The 21,056-nt window shown below is 40.9% G+C and overlaps 1 protein-coding gene across 4 annotated transcripts in view; it reads left to right on the top strand.

Annotated features, from left to right (window-relative positions):
• Nucleotides 1–21,056, top strand: part of rbms3 (RNA binding motif, single stranded interacting protein) — a 308,492-nt gene that overhangs the window by 274,140 nt on the left and 13,296 nt on the right. For all 4 annotated transcript variants that reach the window (XR_009767246.1, XM_061664510.1, XM_061664511.1 and 1 more), the window contains exon 11: nt 11,713–11,823. Coding sequence is in view for 3 of the 4 variants with exons in the window: in XM_061664510.1 (XP_061520494.1) it covers nt 11,713–11,823 (111 nt within the window). In the remaining variant the exon portion in view is untranslated. The remainder of the gene's footprint in view (nt 1–11,712; nt 11,824–21,056) is intronic.

The raw sequence follows: 21,056 nt of genomic DNA, 5'->3' as shown, positions 1-21,056 counted from the left end.
ACCCTTCCTATTATGTGAGCAGATGTGACTGAGATGGGGAAAATAATGAAGTACAAATATGTTTTGAGTGCGTCTGATGTGCAGTTTGCAGGGGTGTGCGTGCCACTGTTACACACGCACCGACATCAGGCTGCAAGCCGCAAAACCTCCCATTGAAAAAGGAACTGTCAAATTCAGAGAGGAATGTTTTAAGTGAAGTCAGGGTCCTCCTTCATGTAGACTACAAGTCACACATTGTTTGACTCTGACTTGCCGTGGTCATGTTTGACGTTTGTGAGGATTTGACTGCACCTCATTCCTTCCTTATGTGGTGAAAAGAGTCTCCTTTTTCATTCTATACCATTCATGTACGCTCTAAAAAGAAGATCATGGTGCCTGTGGAGATATGCGGTACCCTGTCATTGGTTTTCAGACGTACTGCTTATGCATGTTTACGCTTAGGCTTTGGGTATGAAGTTATACAGTCCCAAAAAATGTATCCATAAATAAATGTATAAATTGTTTTGTGACACTGTACCAGCCATATTTTTTCCTCTGCTGGTCAGTTTTATATTATTACTGTCTGAATACTTGCCTCAGGCGATTGAACTCAGGGTGAGGAAATGATCCCCTCTAGCAGGCAGCGAGATGTCAGTGAACATTTGAAGCGATGATAGAGTAGATGCGCCCAAGGCATCATGTTGGATGTGTTCACCTGCAGCAATGGAGCTGAGAGATCAAAATTATTGGATGTCTGAATGCTCACCTCCGGCATTTTAGATAGTGATCAAATAGGATAGGATCCCAATGGAGAATATGAGATATTTTCCTTTAGTCCACTGTTCTTTCATTTTATAGACCGTTGTATTTGTAGTTAGTTCCTAAAATATGAAGAATGTTTGATATACATAGTTTTTACAGCACTAGTAGTACAAACCTGTAGAAAACAAAGTGTATGCACTCTTTGAACTCACCACACTGCTCTGTAATTGGTTAAATCCACCTCACATTTATGGGCGCCATGTTGTCAAAACACGGTCCCCAATCCTGGCTTTGTCTAGCGTTAGCCTTAGTCAGTTTTGGGCATTTTTAAATGGATTTTTGACTATTTTGATATTGTTACTTAAAACGGACAAATAATGAATTTATTTTCTGGCAAAAAATTATACATTTTTTAAAAGGGGGTGTGACCGCCAATGCAGGCCCCGCCCCATTCTGATGGCTTTGCTTAAAAAAAACATTTTAATAATCATAGCATGTCTGAATATTCTCATTCATCCAGGTCATTTCATTCTCAGGGGTCTAAATCGAACCGGACTGTTCTGTTTGTCTTAGAAGACGTTTTGCCTCTCATCGGAGCGGGCTTCATCAGTTCATGCAACAAGGCTAAGTTAGGACGCACTAGCCAGTGTTTGTGGGGAAAACTCAACCTTTTATGCTCCTACTTAGAGGCAAGCCCCACACCATATATGGAATCATTCTTTTGGAATGCAAAAAAAAAGGGTGAGCCATTAAGCCGAGAGGAGGCCATTGTCAGTCCACCAGAGTCATTGGGTGGAACGTCCCTCAATGATATTTGATTCAGTGAAAAAGTGGTCGTGGAGTCACCTAACGGCTTAGGAGGCCTTGCTGTTTGTTGGAGGCAGAGTAATTTAGTTTCTTTGGAATGGACGAAAGGACGGCATTGTAAGTAAGAGAGGTGATGTTGTAAGCCCTCTCCTCTGTTAAGTGATGGTTTTTCCACCTTTGTGTATATGGCCTCTCTCACCCCTCTTTCAAACCATCTGTCTTCCCAGTCCAGAACATACAAATGTTTGTCCTCGAAAGAGTGCTGTTTCTCTTGGAGGTGCAGGTAGATAGCTGAGCCTTGAGCTAAGGAGTTAGCCCGTCTGTGTTGTGCCATGGTTGCTCGGTTTCCCCAATGTATGTATCCTCGCTGCACTTGACCGCATACATCAGATTGTTTTTCTGCGTGTGTAGTGTCCGGTGTTTGGGGTGTACCAGCCTTTGTCTCAGGGTGCTACCAAGTTTGAAGTGTGCCGGATTGTAGTCGGTTGAAAATCCTTCTGCGTTACTCAGACAGACCTGATACGTACAGAAAATCAATATCGTTGCATCTGTGACTCTTTTCTTTCTCATCCACCATGCTCCTCTCCCTTCTGAAATTGGATGCACTTTTTGCAAAGGACCAGCTGGGGTAATCACAGGTTTGGAGGGCCTCCCTCACGTATTTGTGCTCTTTTTCTTTGGCTTGTGGACTAATTGGAATGTTATTAGTTCTGTGCTAACCCTAACCAACGCCCAGTTTGTGTTCCAGAGGGTGGTACTGAGTAAAAAAGTAAGTACTGGTCAGTGTGTGTGGATTTTCTGTAAACCCCAACATGGAGGCCCCTGCCGTCTCCAATGTGGACATCAGTCCGAAAAGGCAACTTATTATTTTTGACATCCTCACGTGTGAGCTTGATATTATTGTCCGCTGAGTTAATGTCCTCAGTGAAGGCTTGCATTTCTTGGCTTTTGATTTTTTTGCGTCATCCACATGTCTGTACCAATGGCTTGGAGATGTATCCTTAAAGGGGTTCAGAGCTCTCCTTTCCATGTCCTCCATGTACAGGTTTGCTACGATGGGGGATACCTTGGAGCCCATAGCACAACCGTGTTTTTGTCTGTAAAATGTTCCCATGAATTGAAAATATGTGGTGTTAAGACAAAGTTCCAGCAAGTGGCATTTCTGTTCGGGGTTAAGTGTGGGCCTGTCTAGGAGGCTTTGATCAAGCAGTAGCCATTGCCTCACAGTTTCCAATGCATCCTGGGCTGGAATGCACATGAACAAAGAGGTGACATCGAATGAAACGATAGTTTAATTTGCGTCCAGCTTTAGGTCTCTGACCTTATCAACAAAGTCCATTGAGTTTTGGACGTGGTGTGTTGTACTGCCAACCAAGGATGGTAGGACGTTGGCCACATACTTAGCAATGTTTTAAGTAACAGAGTTGATGCTGCTGACAATGGATCCGCGAAGTGGGCCTTCTTTGTGTATTTTTGGCATAACATAAATACCAGGAATGGTCTCCAGTGGATATAACAAAGTGCAGGGTGGATGGGTCCTGACTTGTTTAACGTTTGTAAATGCTCACTGATTTTTCTCTTGTACTCGTTGTTTGGGTCTCTTTTGAGTCTTTCATATGTGTTGGTATCACTAAGAAGTGTGAGTACCTTTTTATGGTAGTCTGTTGTGTTAAGGATTACTGTGCATCTCCCCTTATCTGCTGGCAAGATTGTGATGTTTTCATCCTTGCTCAGCGATGTCAACGCTTTCCTCCAAGGAGCGGTTGGGAGGTGGTACAGGGTCGGGCTTTGTCGTTCGGAAGTGTTGCAGACACTCTTAACCTGGTTTTGTTCCCCTTCAGTTTCTGTTAGTTTGTTATTCCTAATAGCTGGTTCGGTCACTGTGATCATATTAACTATTGGAACTTGTGGTGCCATGGCAAAATTCAAACCTTTGCCCAACCCCTTCTCTGATTGGGTAAATTCTCAATCTGACTTTGTGTACTTCCTCATTAGTTGAGTTCCCTTTTTTTTTTTTTTTTTTTGACTCCATGTGAGCAATTGTGTATTGGAGATGTTATGTTTCGGTTGTAATTTCTGAAACCGTCTTGCTTATTTTGCTTCGGGTTGGTTATGCTGAGCAGGCTGGGCTTTGGTTGTAAAAGTGATTACCTTTTCACAGACCTCTTCGGGCAGAATTGTTTGCAATTTGAGTAGCAATTTGTCTACTTTTCTCAGGGCATTGAATCGATCACAAATGGCGTGTTCTGTTTGTCTTAGAAGACGATTCGCCTCTCATCCTGGCAGGCTTCATCAATTCATGCAACAACGCTTGGTGAGGATGCACTAACCTCAAAGTTGGAGCATAACTAGTTGAGTCTTCCACACAAACACTGGCTAGTGCGTCCTCACTAAGCCTTGTTGCATGAACTAATGAAGCCTGCTCGGATAAGAGGCAAACAGAACAGTCCAGTTGCGATCGATTCAATGTCCTAAGAATAATCATATCCTATTTCTTTTAAAGTTCACTAACTGGGCGCGATAATAATCTTAGATTAATACGAAAAGATATCTACAGGATTTTGACGTTTCTGTGACAAATACCCTTTTACATATGTTCAAATTTTGGAATTGGTTATTTGCTTTGCATTGGATTGCATAGTGACAATATGTCTCAAGGTGAGTGTTGCTCGCACATTACAGTCCATAATTTTATTTCAAAGTCTTTGTAATAGTACAAATTCTTTAAATGAAACAGAAGATTTATTTTTCTCATCACGACTTATCTTGTTTTCAGCAATGCAATTTTAGATATTTTGAATGAGCCAGTCACATGAAGGAGTCATGTCATATAACCTATGACAAAACTCCTTTTAGCTCTGCTCTCACTTTCCTTGCATCTGTGTCATTCCAGCGCAGTGACAATTGTCTGTTGCTTGCCTCTCCCGGAGTTTTTTTGGGTGTGTTGTCCTCAGTTTTAAACTCAATTTTATGTGGGATGAGCACTCATGACAGATTAAATCTAACAAACAATGGCTCTGATGCGGTTGGTAGTTTCACCCAAATTGTTGTTGTTATAGATTTATCTTCTATAAGTCAGTAATATGTGTGGTTGTCTTTCACTAACACTTCCAATTCCATCACTTCAAACTTGGTTTTGCACTTGCCGAGGTCTCCAAACTATTCCACGAGTGCTACCTAAATGGAAAAAGGTTTGTGAATTCAGTAGTCTCTACCATTTTTACACCTGTTGCCAACAGTGCCCGTAACCTGTTAGAGTTGGTGTACACGCAATTTAAAACCCGCTATTTGGGATCTTATTAAAAAGATCACAATCTTAGTAAATCATGTATCACACGGTCACCCACATCATACGCAGTCTTACTTTACTGTTACTTTTTTTCATCACTAAACACGGTGGTAAATGATATCAAATTACTGTAATGCATGGAATGCAAACAAAATATGTAACAAGAACCAAGTAACAAGTACATTAGAAAAACAAACTTACCCGATGTCTTTTTATGTATAAAAGGGGGTTCTTTCGACAGTAAGAAGTATTTTCCAAAGGAAAATATGTTTTAAGAATCTCGCCATTTTACAAGGCTCTTTGCTCCGGCAACCTTCGGGAACACTTGGGAAACATCGGCCCGTAACCGATGTTTCTTCTTCCTTGGTTTTGTGGGATTAAGTGTGATCATGCGAGACTTCGAGCTCGGCAGTGCAATAGAATCTTTGTGTGGTCTGCTGGGTTGAGATTGTCGGAGCACATCACACACATGAGGAACAAAACTATCGAATGCCCGATTTTTATTTATTTTTTGTCTTTGTATGGGGTATGTAGCAGATTACAAAAAAAAATAATAATAATTAAGAGTGGAAAAGTCTTTATTTGTGTACCAGGCCTAAGGTCACTGGTGTTGTAGTGGTACATTTGCCTGATTTTGGTGTGGGCAGCGTGAGTTCGCTGTCCACTCAGTTACAGTGGGACTGGTTGAGTTGCCCCTATCTGTGCCTTGCGACTGACTGGGTGTAGTCTGCTGTCAGCTGGGAGATGCTCCAGCTCCCTACGATCTTGAACAGGATAAGGACTATAGAAAAATGGATGGATAGTTATATCTTCTTATTAGAGCAATTTAATGGTGCCCTAAAAAAACAGGTACACAACTGTAGTGTTCCAGAGTGAGTCCTACAAATATACATGTGCCTGGAACATAGAGCTTGGGCCTAGCTTTTGTGCTTTTCACAAGGTGTGGATACTGTGCTCATAATGAATCAGTCAGGCAAAACACCTGCTGTGTATGTGACATTTATCTGGTCTATTAAGAGTGTGGTGACTGTGCAAGCCATCTGATACTGATCAGCAATCCGTCAGTCCTTGAAGACGTTTTTCCACTTGTAATTGGCGACCATCATAAAAAAAGAAAATTAAAAAAACTGCAGGTGTTACATTTCTTATTTACTGTACATTATCTGGTTGAGTGTATATCAATGCCGGTAACAACCGAGGGACTTGTATTATCTGTGTGTCTGTCGGGATCATGATCAATATCATTTTAATCATGATGGGTTTTGCTCAAGCTCCTCATACAAAGTCACATACCAGTATGTACGCACACAAAGGAGAAGCGTCAAAATATGCCTTGGCATTCATGTCAGTCTTTAATTTTCTTTTATAGTCTGTCTACGGAGGGACATAAATCCATATAGCCCCCACCACACACGCGCGCGCACTCACACTCACACACACACACACACACACACACACTAACACCCCACCCCACTTCTGTCTCTCTCTCTCTCGCTCTCTCTTTTTATTTCTCTTTTTCTCTCTCTCTCTCTCTCTCTCTCTCTCTCTCTCAGACACTGACTCTCACAAACACGGAAAATCGAAATCACAAATCGGCTTAACTCTCCCTGACACGTCTGTGAATTAAGCCCTTCCGTTGCTCTCCCATTTCCATTATGAAGGGCATTGTCAGCAGCAGAATCGGTTACAGCTGCTACTTCCTTCCTCCCTCCCTCACACTCACCTTTGCTTCCCTTCCACTCTCACATTCTCTGCTTCTCTTCCTCTCACTCTATCTTTCTATTTGCTTTCTTGTGCTTCCTGACAGCCTCCATCCACTCTCCCCATAATCATTGGGGTACAAATCAAAGCAAGAAGTAAACAGGAAGAGAGTCTTATTTGTTTTACTGTTGTATACAATATCAACTATAAAATAGCCGAGTAAGAGTTATAAATAATGTAATACCTTTCATATCCTTCAATACAAATTCAAACAAATGTATTTGTTTGACAATGGCCCTGTAAAATAACATTTTCTATTTGCAGCATTGAATTGGTGGGGCCCAAAGTAATATTATTTTTTCATAGGGGCCCCAAATCGCTGGAAGCGCCCCTGGCATCGGCGCTCTACTTGCAGCATAGGTATTATGCACATAGCTAACGAAACACCCAAGTATGAGTTCTAGAACTTTAATTGCAATGCTTTACAGACAAAGGTCACTCCAAATTCACTGCGCATGTGGAAATTGTTTGTTTTTAAACCCATTCAAAATAAAATGTTTTCAGTTACACGTTGTGTTTGCGTATAAAGTTACATCGTCAACTACTGGCTTAGCATGTGTACCACAACATCAGTCGAAACCTTTTCATGAGTCTTTTACCATTATTCTGTAATTCTGTAATTATATACCGAGGCCCTTGGTTTGTCATACTTTTTCTTTTTCTTTATATAGTTTTATATTTTTGCCCAGAAGTGTTTTTCATACAAATATATATATATTTTTATTATGACTTCAGTACTGCCTAAGCATAGGTTACTGATGGACTATGACAGACTATGTCACCGCCATAGGAATGAAACCGAGGACCCCCTGTACCATGACAATGTACAGTATCATTCTGACAGGTTTTCTGCGCAATGTGTTCTCCAATAGGTCCAAACAGTTACCAGTAAGTTGTAAAGATGCGCGCGCACACACACACAAAATCATTTATTGTGTTAAATCCCCCTACACGTCTTTTTCGTCACACACACAAACACAAAAGGACATTCACACAAAGTGAGAAGAGACACAAGCTGAGCTGTGGAAAATGGCTTGAAAGGTTTATGTTCCTCATAGTGCATCAGCATCTAAGATGAGGTTCTCTCGTGACGGGGAAAGAAAGAGCAACACGTTTCCCTTGTGTTGTTTGGCACTGTGAAAGCTTCCAGCGTTCTCATCCGCCCATTAGGGAAAACATCTCAAGCATTGCAGTAAGGGGACAGAAAGAAGGGAAAAAAGCTTCTTAGCGATCAATGAGCCACACCAGCTCGTATTATTTATGCATCAGCAGCACATATTGACCCTTTTGATGGAGCAAAGATAGAAGAGTATATTGATTGTGAAAATAGTGCCATTCCCTATGTTCTATTGCTAATTATTTGCATTGTACCTTTCTTTCATCCCGAGCAGTATTACCCTAATAGTGCATCACCCCCGCACCCTTATTCTCACATTCTTCACTCCATTCACTCGCAACACCATCTTGTTTCGCGACTTTTTATTTCTTCCCTTCTTCCTCTCACATTTCTCTCCCCATTCAAACATGAACATCCTTTTTTACTTCATTACTCTCTATCTCCTTTCAAAAATGTAGTTGACAGTTGATAGTTTATTTTTATTTTATTTTTTTGAGCGGCGGGTTTGAGTTCAGGCGGCACGGTGTTCGACTGGTTAGAGCGTCTGCCTCACAGTTATGAGGACCGGGGTTCAATCCCCGGCCCCGCCTGTGTGGAGTTTGCATGTTCTCCCCGTGCCTGCGTGGCTTTTCTCCGGGCACTCCGGTTTCCTCCCACATCCCAGAAAAACATGCATGCTTGGTTAATTGACGACTCTAACTTGCCTGTAGGTGTGAATGTGAGTGTGAATGGTTGTTTGTTTGTATGTGCCCTGCGATTGGCTGGCAACCGGTTCGGGGTGTACCCCGCCTCCTGCCTGGTGTTACCTGGAATAGGCTCCAGCATGCCCGCGACCCTAGTGAGGTCAAGCGGCTCAGAAAAAGGATGGATGGATGGGTTTAAGTTCATACATGTAGCTGTTTCTCGGGTCAATGAATACGCGAGACACTTAAGAGAGAGGTGCTTCAAATTATTTGCAGATTGGTACCATCAGACATCTCGTGCAGTCGTCAAACACCATGAAAACTAAGTACAAATGAACACAATATCAGTTCCATGATCAATGCAAAATACAGTGAAGCATGCAACTATAAAAGTACGAAGAAAATTACCTCAATCCGCCTGCCAACGACGCTAATCTGAGATTCAAGACCGCAGCTTTGTTTCTTCTTTCTGTAGCTATCAGAAGCAGTTTGTTAGCCATTTGTGGCAGCACCACATAAGAAAACAGTTGTGAGAGCTCAGGAACATACATCAACAGTAAAACTAGGATTTTAAAAAAAAAATTAAAACATGGATGCATTTGGAAAAGGCTGATTTTACAGACAAGTGATAAATGACTGTACATAACACTGCATATTAAAAAAAACATTAAAACTCCAAGGCTTCTAGCACTTGACATAAAAAAGGGGAAACGGATGCAAGAAGCCAGAAAGTGCCAGAAAGACAATAGGCGTATCACGCGCAGAAGCTTGTAGCAAAACAAGAGGCGAAGCAATTCATAGAATGGAAATGTTTACCTGAAGGAAAAAAGAACAAAAAGGCTGGCAGCAGGATGGCCTTTTAGGTCATTTATAAAACTCAAACCCTGAGATAAAAAGCCTGGCAAGGTGTGTCATTCAGGTCAGGGAGATCAGTGCCGGTCGACCGACGTGCAAGGCGAACAACTGTTAATTGATTCCTGATCCTTCACAATTAGTTAACAAACCACATGATAATTGGGATGGACAGAATGCTTTCAATTCCACACTGATAAAGGTTGTGTACAATGTGACTATCCAGAGTGCATTCCTTCAGTTTACTGCACTGTCATGATCTGTGTTTCCGTTGACTTGTTTACGATTAGATTGAGTTTGTCTCATGTTTTGTCAAGTTTTCCTGTGTCACACGTTCAAGTCTTGTCCACTCGTTTGGTTTTAGTCTCCCCGCCTGTTCTCGTCAGCCCTCAGACTTGTCTCAACCAATTAGTTCCCTCCAGCTACTCATGTCTTCTCACGGTGTGCCTCGTTGCCTCGTTAGTTTGCTTGTATTTAGTTCCCTGGTTTCTTTTGGTCTTTGTCGGATAATTTTTGTTGCTGTAAGTCGCATCGCTAGTCATGTCTTTTTTCTTGTTTCGATGAGTTTATTTAGTGTTATGGTGTTCCTTTGATACTTGATTTTCTGGGACTTTGTTCATTTTGTGTTGAGATTTTTGCATGATCCTTTTTGCTTTTTCTGTTTTTGAAAATAAATACTTATTTTGAAAAACCTGCATTCCCGCCTTGCCTCCCTGCTTCCCAGTGCCGCGGTCCTATATTTTTGCCATCACCACGAATCCTAACATGTACATAGGAGGGGAAAAACACATTGCTGTCACTTTTGTAACAGTTATTCTCTTGTTTAAGGGCCAGCTAAGATCGCCTGTAACGGTAAATCTAAAAACATTCAACTGCTCACCATCTCGACTTTTAAGCATGCTTTTATGGGTTAAAGGGTGACGGTATGCCTTCCCGCAGCTCCAATCAATGACTAGCTCCTTCATTGTGGAGGCATTGAAAGTTATATTGTTGGCCACACTCCACTCAACTAGATTTAGCACCTCAGATCTGTAAAGATTCATCATTGGACAGTCCTGTCATCAGCATACTTTACGACCAGATTATTTTGTTGCGAGGCAGAATAATCATAAGCCGAGAGAGAGAGAACAACAGTGGAATGCAGCCCTTTGGGGAGCTTGTACAGTACTTAAAAGATGTTCATCGGATATTAAATCAGTTAACAGTTAATTACAATTATGCAGGTGAAAACGAAGAACATTTACCCGTAGTGTGTCACGAACATTGTCTTGAGATTCAGGACTTAGTTGTACTTGCTTTGTGTCCTGAAACTCCTTTTTCCAAGATGTCAGTCTCGCTACGATCTCTTAACTCAATTCTATCGTCTAAAAGGGGTTTGCTCCTAAAGCGTTATGACATGGAGATGTTTAATTAAGAGAATATGTTATTTAAGACTTTACAACATTGTTAGATATATTGTAGAAGTTATCATTTATTTGCTTAGCTTGCATTAGTATTATGGACAATGTTTAGAAAGAAAGATGTCTCGCCTTCAAGAAGATGACTCAGCAGGAATCATCTGAGAGAAGGACGTGGCCGGGACGTGGCAGGTGCCATGTTTTCACCTTGAAACCCTACCCTTAGTGTGTTGTGTCTTGTAGCTTAGTACGTTATGTCTTGTAAACTTAGAAACCTCCCTATTTTCAAATAAATGCAGGAGCGACGGGAGAGATTGTTTAGAGCGTGTTGAGAGGCTGTAATCTGAACAATCTCCCATGCGCCCTCCTCATGAGTAAAATGACCAACGTCTTCATTCCTTTTGTGTTTATTCATTATAATGTTTGGTGAGATAAATCCAACAAACATGGAGATGATTACTTAAGACTCCACTCCCCCCAATGTTTGCCATATGTCATTTACATTCATGGTGTTATCTCTTTCTGAAGGGAACCATATTTGATAACTTATGTCTGTGTTCAAACTACAGTATTAGACCCGGTACATCTCATTGAGATTGCAGAAATTCATTTCTCTCAGCTAGCAAGTACAGAGAGATGAGCATAATAATATACGTTTCTTTATTCTGAAGAAAGCAATACTTTTGTAGTATAATTATATTTGACAAAAAAATATAATTTAATCTACTTCAAAAACTGATAATGGATCTGCACAATATGTCAAATACTACTTAAGTTACTGTCAGTGTTTAGTTCCCACTCTGTGGTGGAGTCAATTATTTGTCTCTATATGTTCCCTGATTAACTGCCAATTTATCCAGGGTATAGTCCACCATTTGCCCATGGGAGGGGGCCTGTGCCCTCCCCTGTGCTGCTGAACAGGATTAGTGGTGGTTTGCACTATTGTTTGCGACAATAGGGTCTTTGTAAATGTTTGCAGCACGCTCAATAAATAATTCTATATATTATTATTATTATATTCATTTAAACTGAAAATGTTGTGCCCCATTTTGTCTCTTCATCCAGGGTGCAGTGATCACGCCAGCCATGGACCACACTATGTCCATGCAGCCTGCCAGCATGATGGGCCCCCTTACCCAGCAGATGAACCATCTGTCCCTGGGCACCACAGGAAGTGTGAGTACCGCTTGCATCTGCCCGTACAAAACAAGTGTTGAGAAACTCTTACCCTTCATTTTTATATACAGTTCTAGAGTTGAGATAATCTGTTACTTGTAACCTTAATGAACTGCAAGAGGTTACTTTTACCATATTTTTATGACGAGTTGACTAAAAAGATGTTCTGAAATGTTCCTCATACTTTGAAATGCGCTCATAATGTAGCAATAGAATGTTATATTTGTAAATGTTGTATTGAATCACATGAGAGAAGCACAAGCTAACTGTTGAGTGAGATACAGGGGGAGATGATGACAATGACCTGAAATCGTTGCAGGTACGACCTTTATCACTCTCCGAAACATCTGCTGAGATGAGCTTCGGTTGGTGTTGAATGGCTTTTTGCACAAATGCCTGCTCTAGCAGTTTGGTGTTTTCATCAGTGGTGGTAGTCACAGAGCCTTCCGCTGCTTGTTTTTTCAAGGACAGATCCTGTTTCAAGGAACTTCCCATGGATAGCATAAATGGTAATACGCATTAGAGGAGTGTGATGGCCATAAAGCTTCTCAAACTAACGCTGAACTTCAGTTGGGGACAGACAATTGGTGACCCATGGGCAAGGAAATGATATTCGTAGGAAAAACTGAAAGGTTTATGCTGTCAAATGCTGATTGTATCACGTCTGTCCGAATGGTATCTGAAACTAAATTTAAAAAATGAAGTGCATACTGACTTTTGGGACACCCAGTATTATGTAACTTACTATTATGTAATTATGTATTATGTATTAGACCACTTGTCATTAAAAAATAAAATAAGAAAAGGGATAAGCAACCATCCAGCATCATGGGGTGTTTTAACATGGGCTCTTTCAATTATAGTGAGCTCTCGACCTGTTCCCATTTTGAACAGGAATGTGGAATTCCACCATTTTAGACCAAAATTTACGCTTGCTAACTGGGCTTCTCTGAGAGGTCTGAAATTATACTTAACCACTCAAAATAATTATTCTGTTCAATAATGCAAGTGAATATACTTTGGCATCTTAATCAACAAATTATAATGTGCTCTACTTTTTATTTGTAAAAAAAATACTTGGATTGCCATTGTATGCAGAGTATTTCCATTTGTGTATGGGGGACATGCTCTCTTGGTTTGAGGTCAGGTAACTGATTTGGCCATGTTATTTGCCTTCAAAAAGTCTTTCATTTCTTTTGCTGTATCCTATACCCGTAACACTGCCTTCACCATGTATGACACATGAAGTGGAATGCTTTGGATCATAAACTATTTCTTCCCTTCTCCCGACTTCTCCAACATAATTATACCTGTATATATGATTGTGTATATTCATTTTCTTCTGTGAGGATGCAATCATTTTATAATGATAAACAAGCCTCCTATTTTAAGAAAACTTGAATTTACTACCTTTCCCTGCAATATTTGAGAACTCTTGACGTTACAGCGTATTGATTCTTTCTGCTTCCTCACTATTACACTTTAATTTCTCACACAGTGTCGCTCTCTCTCACATGCTACATTACATGTGAAATATATCGCTCCATCAGTTTTCTCACTCACTCACACACACACACACACACACACACACCTGCCCACAATCGCTGCCTTTAAATCAAGAACCACCTCCATTCCCGTATCGCGGCGGTTTAAAATTGTCACCAGTCTTCCTGCTTTTAACCCTCATGCCTGGGGCACAGCTTTGCTCTGCCTTACCGTTTAATCACAATGTATGTGTGATTGAAACAGTGCTATACCGTTACCAATGTGTTTCCCAGTTAGCTTTTAGTGACTGTGATGCCATGTCGGTCCTGTCAGGAATGACCAACCCCTGCATAATCTGCCACAGCTGCGCTAACAGCCAGGATTAGACATAGGCTAATCCATGACGATGGCTTTTGATGTCTGATGATTTGTATCAGTTGAAGAAGAAAGTAGGTTAAAGGAAGTCTTTTTGTTTCTATTCTCTTTCCTTCACTACTTTCTGTCTGCTTATGTTTCCTGGGGCCATGTGATGTGTCTGTGTAGCGTTTCTCTATTGGTTAGCTGCACACCCTCCATGCAACATTTGATAGTCCTATCCTTTCCATGCCACATGTGGCCAACTTTTCACAGTGACTAGTTGAGAAAGCCTGCAAAAGAGAGACTTCTCAAGTAAAGTGGACTTGACATCAGAGATCCTCAAGTGCACGCACATGTGGTGGGGTTGTTTTGAGCAACCTGCTTCTGGTTACATGACTTTGCCACAGACTGAGGTGGCAACAGTGCTCACGCGACGAGTACAGATACAAAAAAAAGACTGGTAAAAGTAGAAGGACTGATCAAATTCCTTTATTTCAGTCAAAGTAAAAAGTACAATCTCTGAATTTTTACTGTCTATTGTGTACGTAATACAATATCCATTTTGATAACCAGACACAACAACAAAAAACCTCTCTGCACACAAAATAGTTTCCCTTTTTTTAATCATTTCCGACTCTACATGACTGGCAACCAATGTGGGGTGTAGTCTGGTTTTAAGGCCAGTCAGCTGGATAGGTCATTTAAATAACGGTCAAATTTTGGAGTCTGATTGTTGTCACGTCAAAATCGAGTCCATACGTTTCCAAATATGCTGGTTTGAATGTAAATTCTGAAGTGAATGCTTTTATCATCCCTTGAGTTTGGTGGAAAGATCTTGTTTTACATTGCTCTCTACATTTAGAACAAAAGAGAAAAGTGAAAGAATATACCATATGCCGAAAGTTGGGTAATTTAAATGGGCTCATATTCAGTGCAATATAAGGCCAGTGGCGTCTGAATACTATTTTATAGAATGGTCGTCGATGTTGTCACTCTTAACACATTTGACTAGCAATGAATACTGTGAGAAAATGAGAAATCCCATTGGAGATCAAATCTGAGGATTGACCACCAGCATCCTGGTTTCACCTTAGAAGTTCCACTGGAAGGCGCGCAACTCCTTGTGGCGTTATCTGGCCAACGCATTCTGTGGTGGAAACCAATTCAGGGTTTACCATTGAATCATACCACTTGGTGAAAATGTGGCTTGACTGTGAGGGCTGGTAACCTCTGTAGGAGGCACCACACCTCAGAATACTCTTGGCTGCTCGACAAACTCTGCCTTTGTATGGTTGTGGCTTTCCTCCTCTCACAAAGAAAAGAACCCAATGTTCCTGGTTTGGTGAGCGTCAATTTCTGAGAAATCTGGTCTGTTGACAAGCAGTTTGGATGTTTGGCCTGTTGTGAAGGAGAAGCAAAGAAAATTTCACCTTGTACTGAGGAAGTGTGACTCAGTGCTCTTCCATTGGTCACGGCTTTGGAATGTAGCTTTATTCCACCACAAGATGTTTTGAATAAACTGTGCAAATGAAAATATCTAATAGATCACAATGACGTGATAGCTGTGCTTAATTTTTGTTATGATTGATCAGTAAGGTATTTTACAGGGAATGTACACCACAAGTCATTTGATTATCAAGCTTCGGGTGTAATTTCGCATCAGGTTCGGAACAATATTGACGTTATGATGTATCGTATCGTTTCCTCTGATGGTAGAGCATTTAAACACAAGCATCAAATATCGATATTATGTACTTTTTAATATGAGTAGAATATCACAATAGCTTTCCCTATATACTGCCATTACTCTACACCTCAGCAACCAAGGTTTTATGAATTACTAGTGGGTGCTATCATAATATTGGGATTTTTTTTTCCCCCTTCTGATACTGTACATAAGTAAACTGGCGGTTACGGTATTCTTTGCTGATAATCGTCACCAGTAAATGAAACCTTTTGAGGAAAACAAGATGAACAGTTAACCTGAGATTTGAAATGCATAAAGTTGCTTCTTAACTGACATTTCAGCATCTGAATCACATAAATTGTACACCAGTGTTACATTTGGCTCCAGATCAGGTGGCTATGAAAATAATCTCCCTTTAAATGCTGTAAGGGTTATCAATCCGAGGCAGAGGAAAAAAAGACCATCTTGCACCGCTTGTCATCGGTGGGACTCAGGTGGAGAGGGTGAAAACCTTCCAACTCCTCAGGGCCCACACATCAGCGACACAACACACAGCACATCATCAGGAAGGCTCAACAGAGTTTGTACTTCTTGAGTAATCTGAGAATATTTGGCATTTCCCCCAAACTGCTCAGCACCTTCCCCAGATGCAGAGTGGACAGCATCCTGACCAACTCCATCACAGTATGGTTTGGGAACTGCACCATCGAGGACAGGAAGGCTATCCAGTGTGTCAATAAAACTGCACAACAGATTTGTGGAGTAGCCTTCACACTACTACACCACATTTATGTCAGCCTTGCCTCAAAGACGGTACAAAACATTATTAGAGACGGCACACATCCACAATACACACTTTTCAAACGTCTTCCATCTGCCAGACGCTACAGGAGTGTCACAACTGCAACAAGAGCTTTTACCCACACGCCATCAGACTCCTGAACAAATGACATCACAATCTGGGAACAACACTGTGCAATTTTTTTTCATTTGTCATCCTGCTGATTTGAACGTTTACACTTCACAATACCTCTGCAACCTGCTATACTTGAAGTTGAATGCCTGCATGTTTGCACATTTTACACTTAGTTTTGTTCTTCAGTTTTCTTTGTTGAAATAGTTTTTTTTAATATATCTTTTCTATAGGTGGAGGAAGAGTAGCAAGGTAAGAATTTCATTGCTACCATTGTGTTTTTACAATAAACATTTTGAATCTTATATCAGCCATTAGGCTGTAAATAGACTTCAGTGATTAGACTGTATGTTGTGAAAACATATAAAGTAAGTCTGATCATAATTAAACATGATCATTATTGTTATTATTGTTACAAATTAGTTTGAAAAAAAGGGGAATCAATTTTCAGTATCAGTCAATCCAACACTGCAGTATTGCGTTCGCGTACCCACTGTGTATGTCACTTGAAAATAAGACATTAACCATATCACATATGGTGTTGATACAAAACAATAATTTGCATTCAGTCAGTAATTTTCAGATGAGTGATGTGTTATCGAACAAAAGACTGTAATTTGAATTATCAGCTTCATAACAGATTCATGTGGAAGGTTACGGTTTTAATAAAGTGTTGCGTTCTTCAGTTGCATAAATATTGCGATGAATTATGGATACTTTTCTGCCAGTACATTACTGGTATCATTGGCAAAATATCACATTAATGTCATATCATGTGAGTTATTCTGCGATTCCCACCTTTAATATGTGTGCATGCTGCTTTATTGCTTTTGAACAATAAAAGAACATTCTTGCCTGCGTGTCTCTTATTGTTTCCCAGCTCACTAAATCTCATATAGATGCAAAACGGCACTCCCCAGTGTCAGGTACCGCTGAATCAAACGGTTGTCAAAACACAACCTGCATGAGTTGTGTTTAAAGGACTTTAGTGTCGGTTAGTTATTAACAAGTACGCGCCATAGCCTTAAACAAACACTCAATTTTCTTTGCTCATTTTGTTGTCTACGACACCACACGATGACAGAATACTAACGCACCTTAGGCTGGCTGGTTATGGATGACATAAACGTGCCATCCACACTCCTCAGTGATTTATTGTGTATACTGCTGTACTCTTGTCGTTGTTAGATTTTGCCGGCAGTAAGGTCTTAACACTTACCGAGAGTCAATGAGTCATGCGTTGTGATTGCAAAGTGGGCTTATTAGCTTTTATGTCTTTTGTTTGGGTTTGCATACATGTTGGTGTGAAGACGACCGTGTTTGACATGACAAGAGGTGACCTTCCCTCCGCAGTGTCCATCCTTTTTCTGTCATAGCATGTACAACCCGGGTTTCTGTTATCATAGTGACAGTGGTAATTGACAGCTTCAGTGTCCCGAGAAGACAGACTTGTGTGAAGCAGAAGACAGGGCTACAGTATCATATTCCATATTTGTTTACCTAATGTTCATTACACAATTTGCTCTTTCGAGTTTCACCCTCAATTGTTGATTGTATGCTTTACTACATGTAGGTTTGAAGGACATTAAAGAATGTGTCAGCGACTGTTGGAATAATTTTAAACACATTTTTGCATTGCCCTCCGACTGGCTGGTGACCAGTCCAGGGTGTACCCCAAGGCGGGTGGGCTAATCTCCAATTTACCCATGGCCCTAAATGAGAACAAGTATGGATGGAATTACTTGGCGCGTCGGACGTTGGAATCTTTCCATTTGGAATTAATTGGAATGAGTGTATGGCGAATTTAAAGGAATAAATGGGAACAAACTGTATAGCTTGAACAATTGCTGGTTAGTCTATTATAGGAAATCTTATATTCCTAAAGAAATATTTTGCATGGTTAAAATAACTAGATTTAATGCACATTTAACTGAATTCCGAGGCAACCAGTCCAGATTGTACAGCTTGATTATGCTCCAAATCAGCCGTGAATTTAATGAGGACGAGCGGTATAGACAGATTTTAGTTTGCCAGAATGTCTTCCTGGAGCAAAACGCATGACAACTTTACGGAAAATCCCTATTACCGTCCACTCTAAGTGCATTGCGGGCAGACTTTGAGTGCATTGATATCATATACAGACTGCTCCCCAACTAACCTAGCCAACCCAAAGTAAATATTCTATTCTCGTTTTACAGTTCATCATCTTTTAGGGCCATCAAACATGAACATCCATCTGTTGCAGCTGTGTGAGGATTACCTAGAAGAAGACATGGAGACCTTTTATGTTGCCAAAATGTACTCCCGTGACAAAAGACATCGAAGTATTAATGAGCTGGAACGGGACAAAAATCACCTGTTACCGGAGCAACATATTGCTTTGTCGCCAGGCTTTTGACATCCACTAAATTGCTAGTGAAACCAGAGCGGAACTATGGCCTGCTCTTAAATTATTATGATGCCCTGCTTCTTAAATAGGTTAACTCATGGTTATGGTAGAGGGGGAAATTCTTGTTAACTCAAAATTAAAATCCCATACGCAGTCCTGAATCCAAATATAACATTTCAAATGGACTCTCTCCTCTTGACTGGTACATTTTGATATTGCTAATTATGTCTTTCTTCCGTTCATTTGCTTTCATGTAACCCTCACAGGTGAGTTGGCTGAACGGGTAAAAGGGAAAGAGAAGACCAAAAAAACGTCAGAGAGAAATTGGTATTCATGATTCTGATTTGCCAAGGAGAAGGTCACTTGAACAATCTCATAGGCCCATTCAGCCGATAGCGGGATGAGAGGGAAGGGAAGTGACAGGAAGGTGAGCGAGAAGAAGGGACGTGGTAATGTGTCACCAAGTCTGGATATGTCACCTCAGCTCTGCCTGAGCATGACAGTGGGGAAGGTGCGATAACCTTAAAGTCGAGAGTCACTTTCGCAGGAGAATGCAAAGCAACTTGCCGACCCGGGGCATCCTCTGGGCCGTGCGTACCGGCAACAGTTAATCACCCATGTCTATGGCCTTTAGGTGCTCTCATTAGCAGCGAGCGGTGGAGCCATACCCGATCCATTAGCAACACCGCTCGTAATGACACTTCACCGGCACCACCGGGCCTGCAGCCAAATAATGCTATTACTACATCCTACAGTGGACCGCCATTGCAAATTTTTCCACCGAGAGCTAAGGAAGAAAGGAATTACACTTCCTTTTTTTTTTTTTTTTTTTTGCTGTCGTCTGGAGGTGAAGAGGCACCCTGGTGGCTTTTATCAGGGTCCACTCCCATTTGCATTTTATCACAGTATTATCATTGAAGCTTCTTTGTCTCTCACAGACACACACTCACACACAAACATGCACTATTTGGTAAGTCATGGGACACGCGTCTATTATACACCAACAGGAAATGCAAAATATGGAATTGGTCCCACTTTGCAGCTGTAATGGCTTCCTTTCTTCCGGGAAAACATTTTGGAGTGTCTGGGGGAATTTTTCAAGAACATTTGTCTAATGTCACAGATCTTGCATCAAGCCGTATGGCTAACCGCTTATATTCTCGAGCCTTCCCGAAATGACTCCCTAACAAAGGATAGCATGATCTAATGAATTGGCATGATTTAACTTATAATCAAATACATTTATACAACACCAATTCATTAAAAAAAAAAAAAAGTCATCTCAAGTCTCTTTTCATATGTAAAAGGGTCTCGAGGGTAGGAGCACGCCCTTTACATTTCACAGATTTACCAAAGTTGGCCCTTGACCACAAAAGTTTGCCCACCCATGGACTAATATGATCGTAGGATGCAAGTTTGACTCAGGGCATTTATGGGTTATTAAGAGGAAATGTACAGCCCCTAATGAATGATTGAACGTATTGGTGGGTGTGTCCCAGTAGTCCATATAATTTTTATAAGTTATAAGTACATTAAGCCCACATTCGTTACGCTTTATTCCATGTGCTTATTAAAAAGAGGCACATGCACGCACATACAGAAACGTAAGGCAGAGGAAAAAGTCTCACACATAGTGTGGAGTCCTCATTCATATTGCATGTGAAAGCCCCACGGCTGTCATGTAACCCAACCTGTGTCACATCTGTAAAATGGCCATCATGGTGCGAGCCAAGAGACAGTTAAACGGGGCATGGGAAGCGTGACCAAAGGAATATACGCCACAGGCGAAGGGCCTTCTCTTTCTTCTCTTTCGCTCCTCCTCTCATTCCCTTGAGCAGCTCTTTTCCATTTTCCATCTTTTTCTCAGTTGCGGCCTTGCACATTTGCCTGCCTGTGAAGTCTTGATGGTACAGCGAGACATTTCCTCCGCCTCCTTCCGAGTTTACCTCACATGCTCCTATGTTTGGCTTTCATGTGAGAGTGCACTGATATTCTTTTGGCGCCCTCCAAAGGACATCGGGTGCACGGAAAACCATTTCCACCAAAGGATTTTTAGAATAGTGGTTCTCAAACCTTATACACTTAGTACCACCTAAAAAAAAAAATACTGAACTCTCCATGTACCGTCATCATGACTCACATTAAAATACAGTAGCCACTGTAACATGATGATAACGTCATTATTAGTTTGAACATTGACACAGCTGTACTTAGATATGGGAAAATTAAAACTGTACATTAAAATGTATTGAGAAGCGGGACTGAAAATGGATGGATGGATGGAAATACTGAACAACTGAATTGTATTTATAAAGTGATTATTTCTGGTACCACTAGAGGGCGCCTGGGCACCACTTGTGGTATGCGTACCACAGTTACAGCCTGACGTACTAAAAGGTTGC

This window comes from Phycodurus eques, chromosome 20, assembly GCF_024500275.1.
Source record: "Phycodurus eques isolate BA_2022a chromosome 20, UOR_Pequ_1.1, whole genome shotgun sequence".
In the NCBI taxonomy this organism is placed as follows: Eukaryota; Metazoa; Chordata; class Actinopteri; order Syngnathiformes; family Syngnathidae; genus Phycodurus; species Phycodurus eques.
This window is presented reverse-complemented; position numbering and strand designations above follow the sequence as displayed.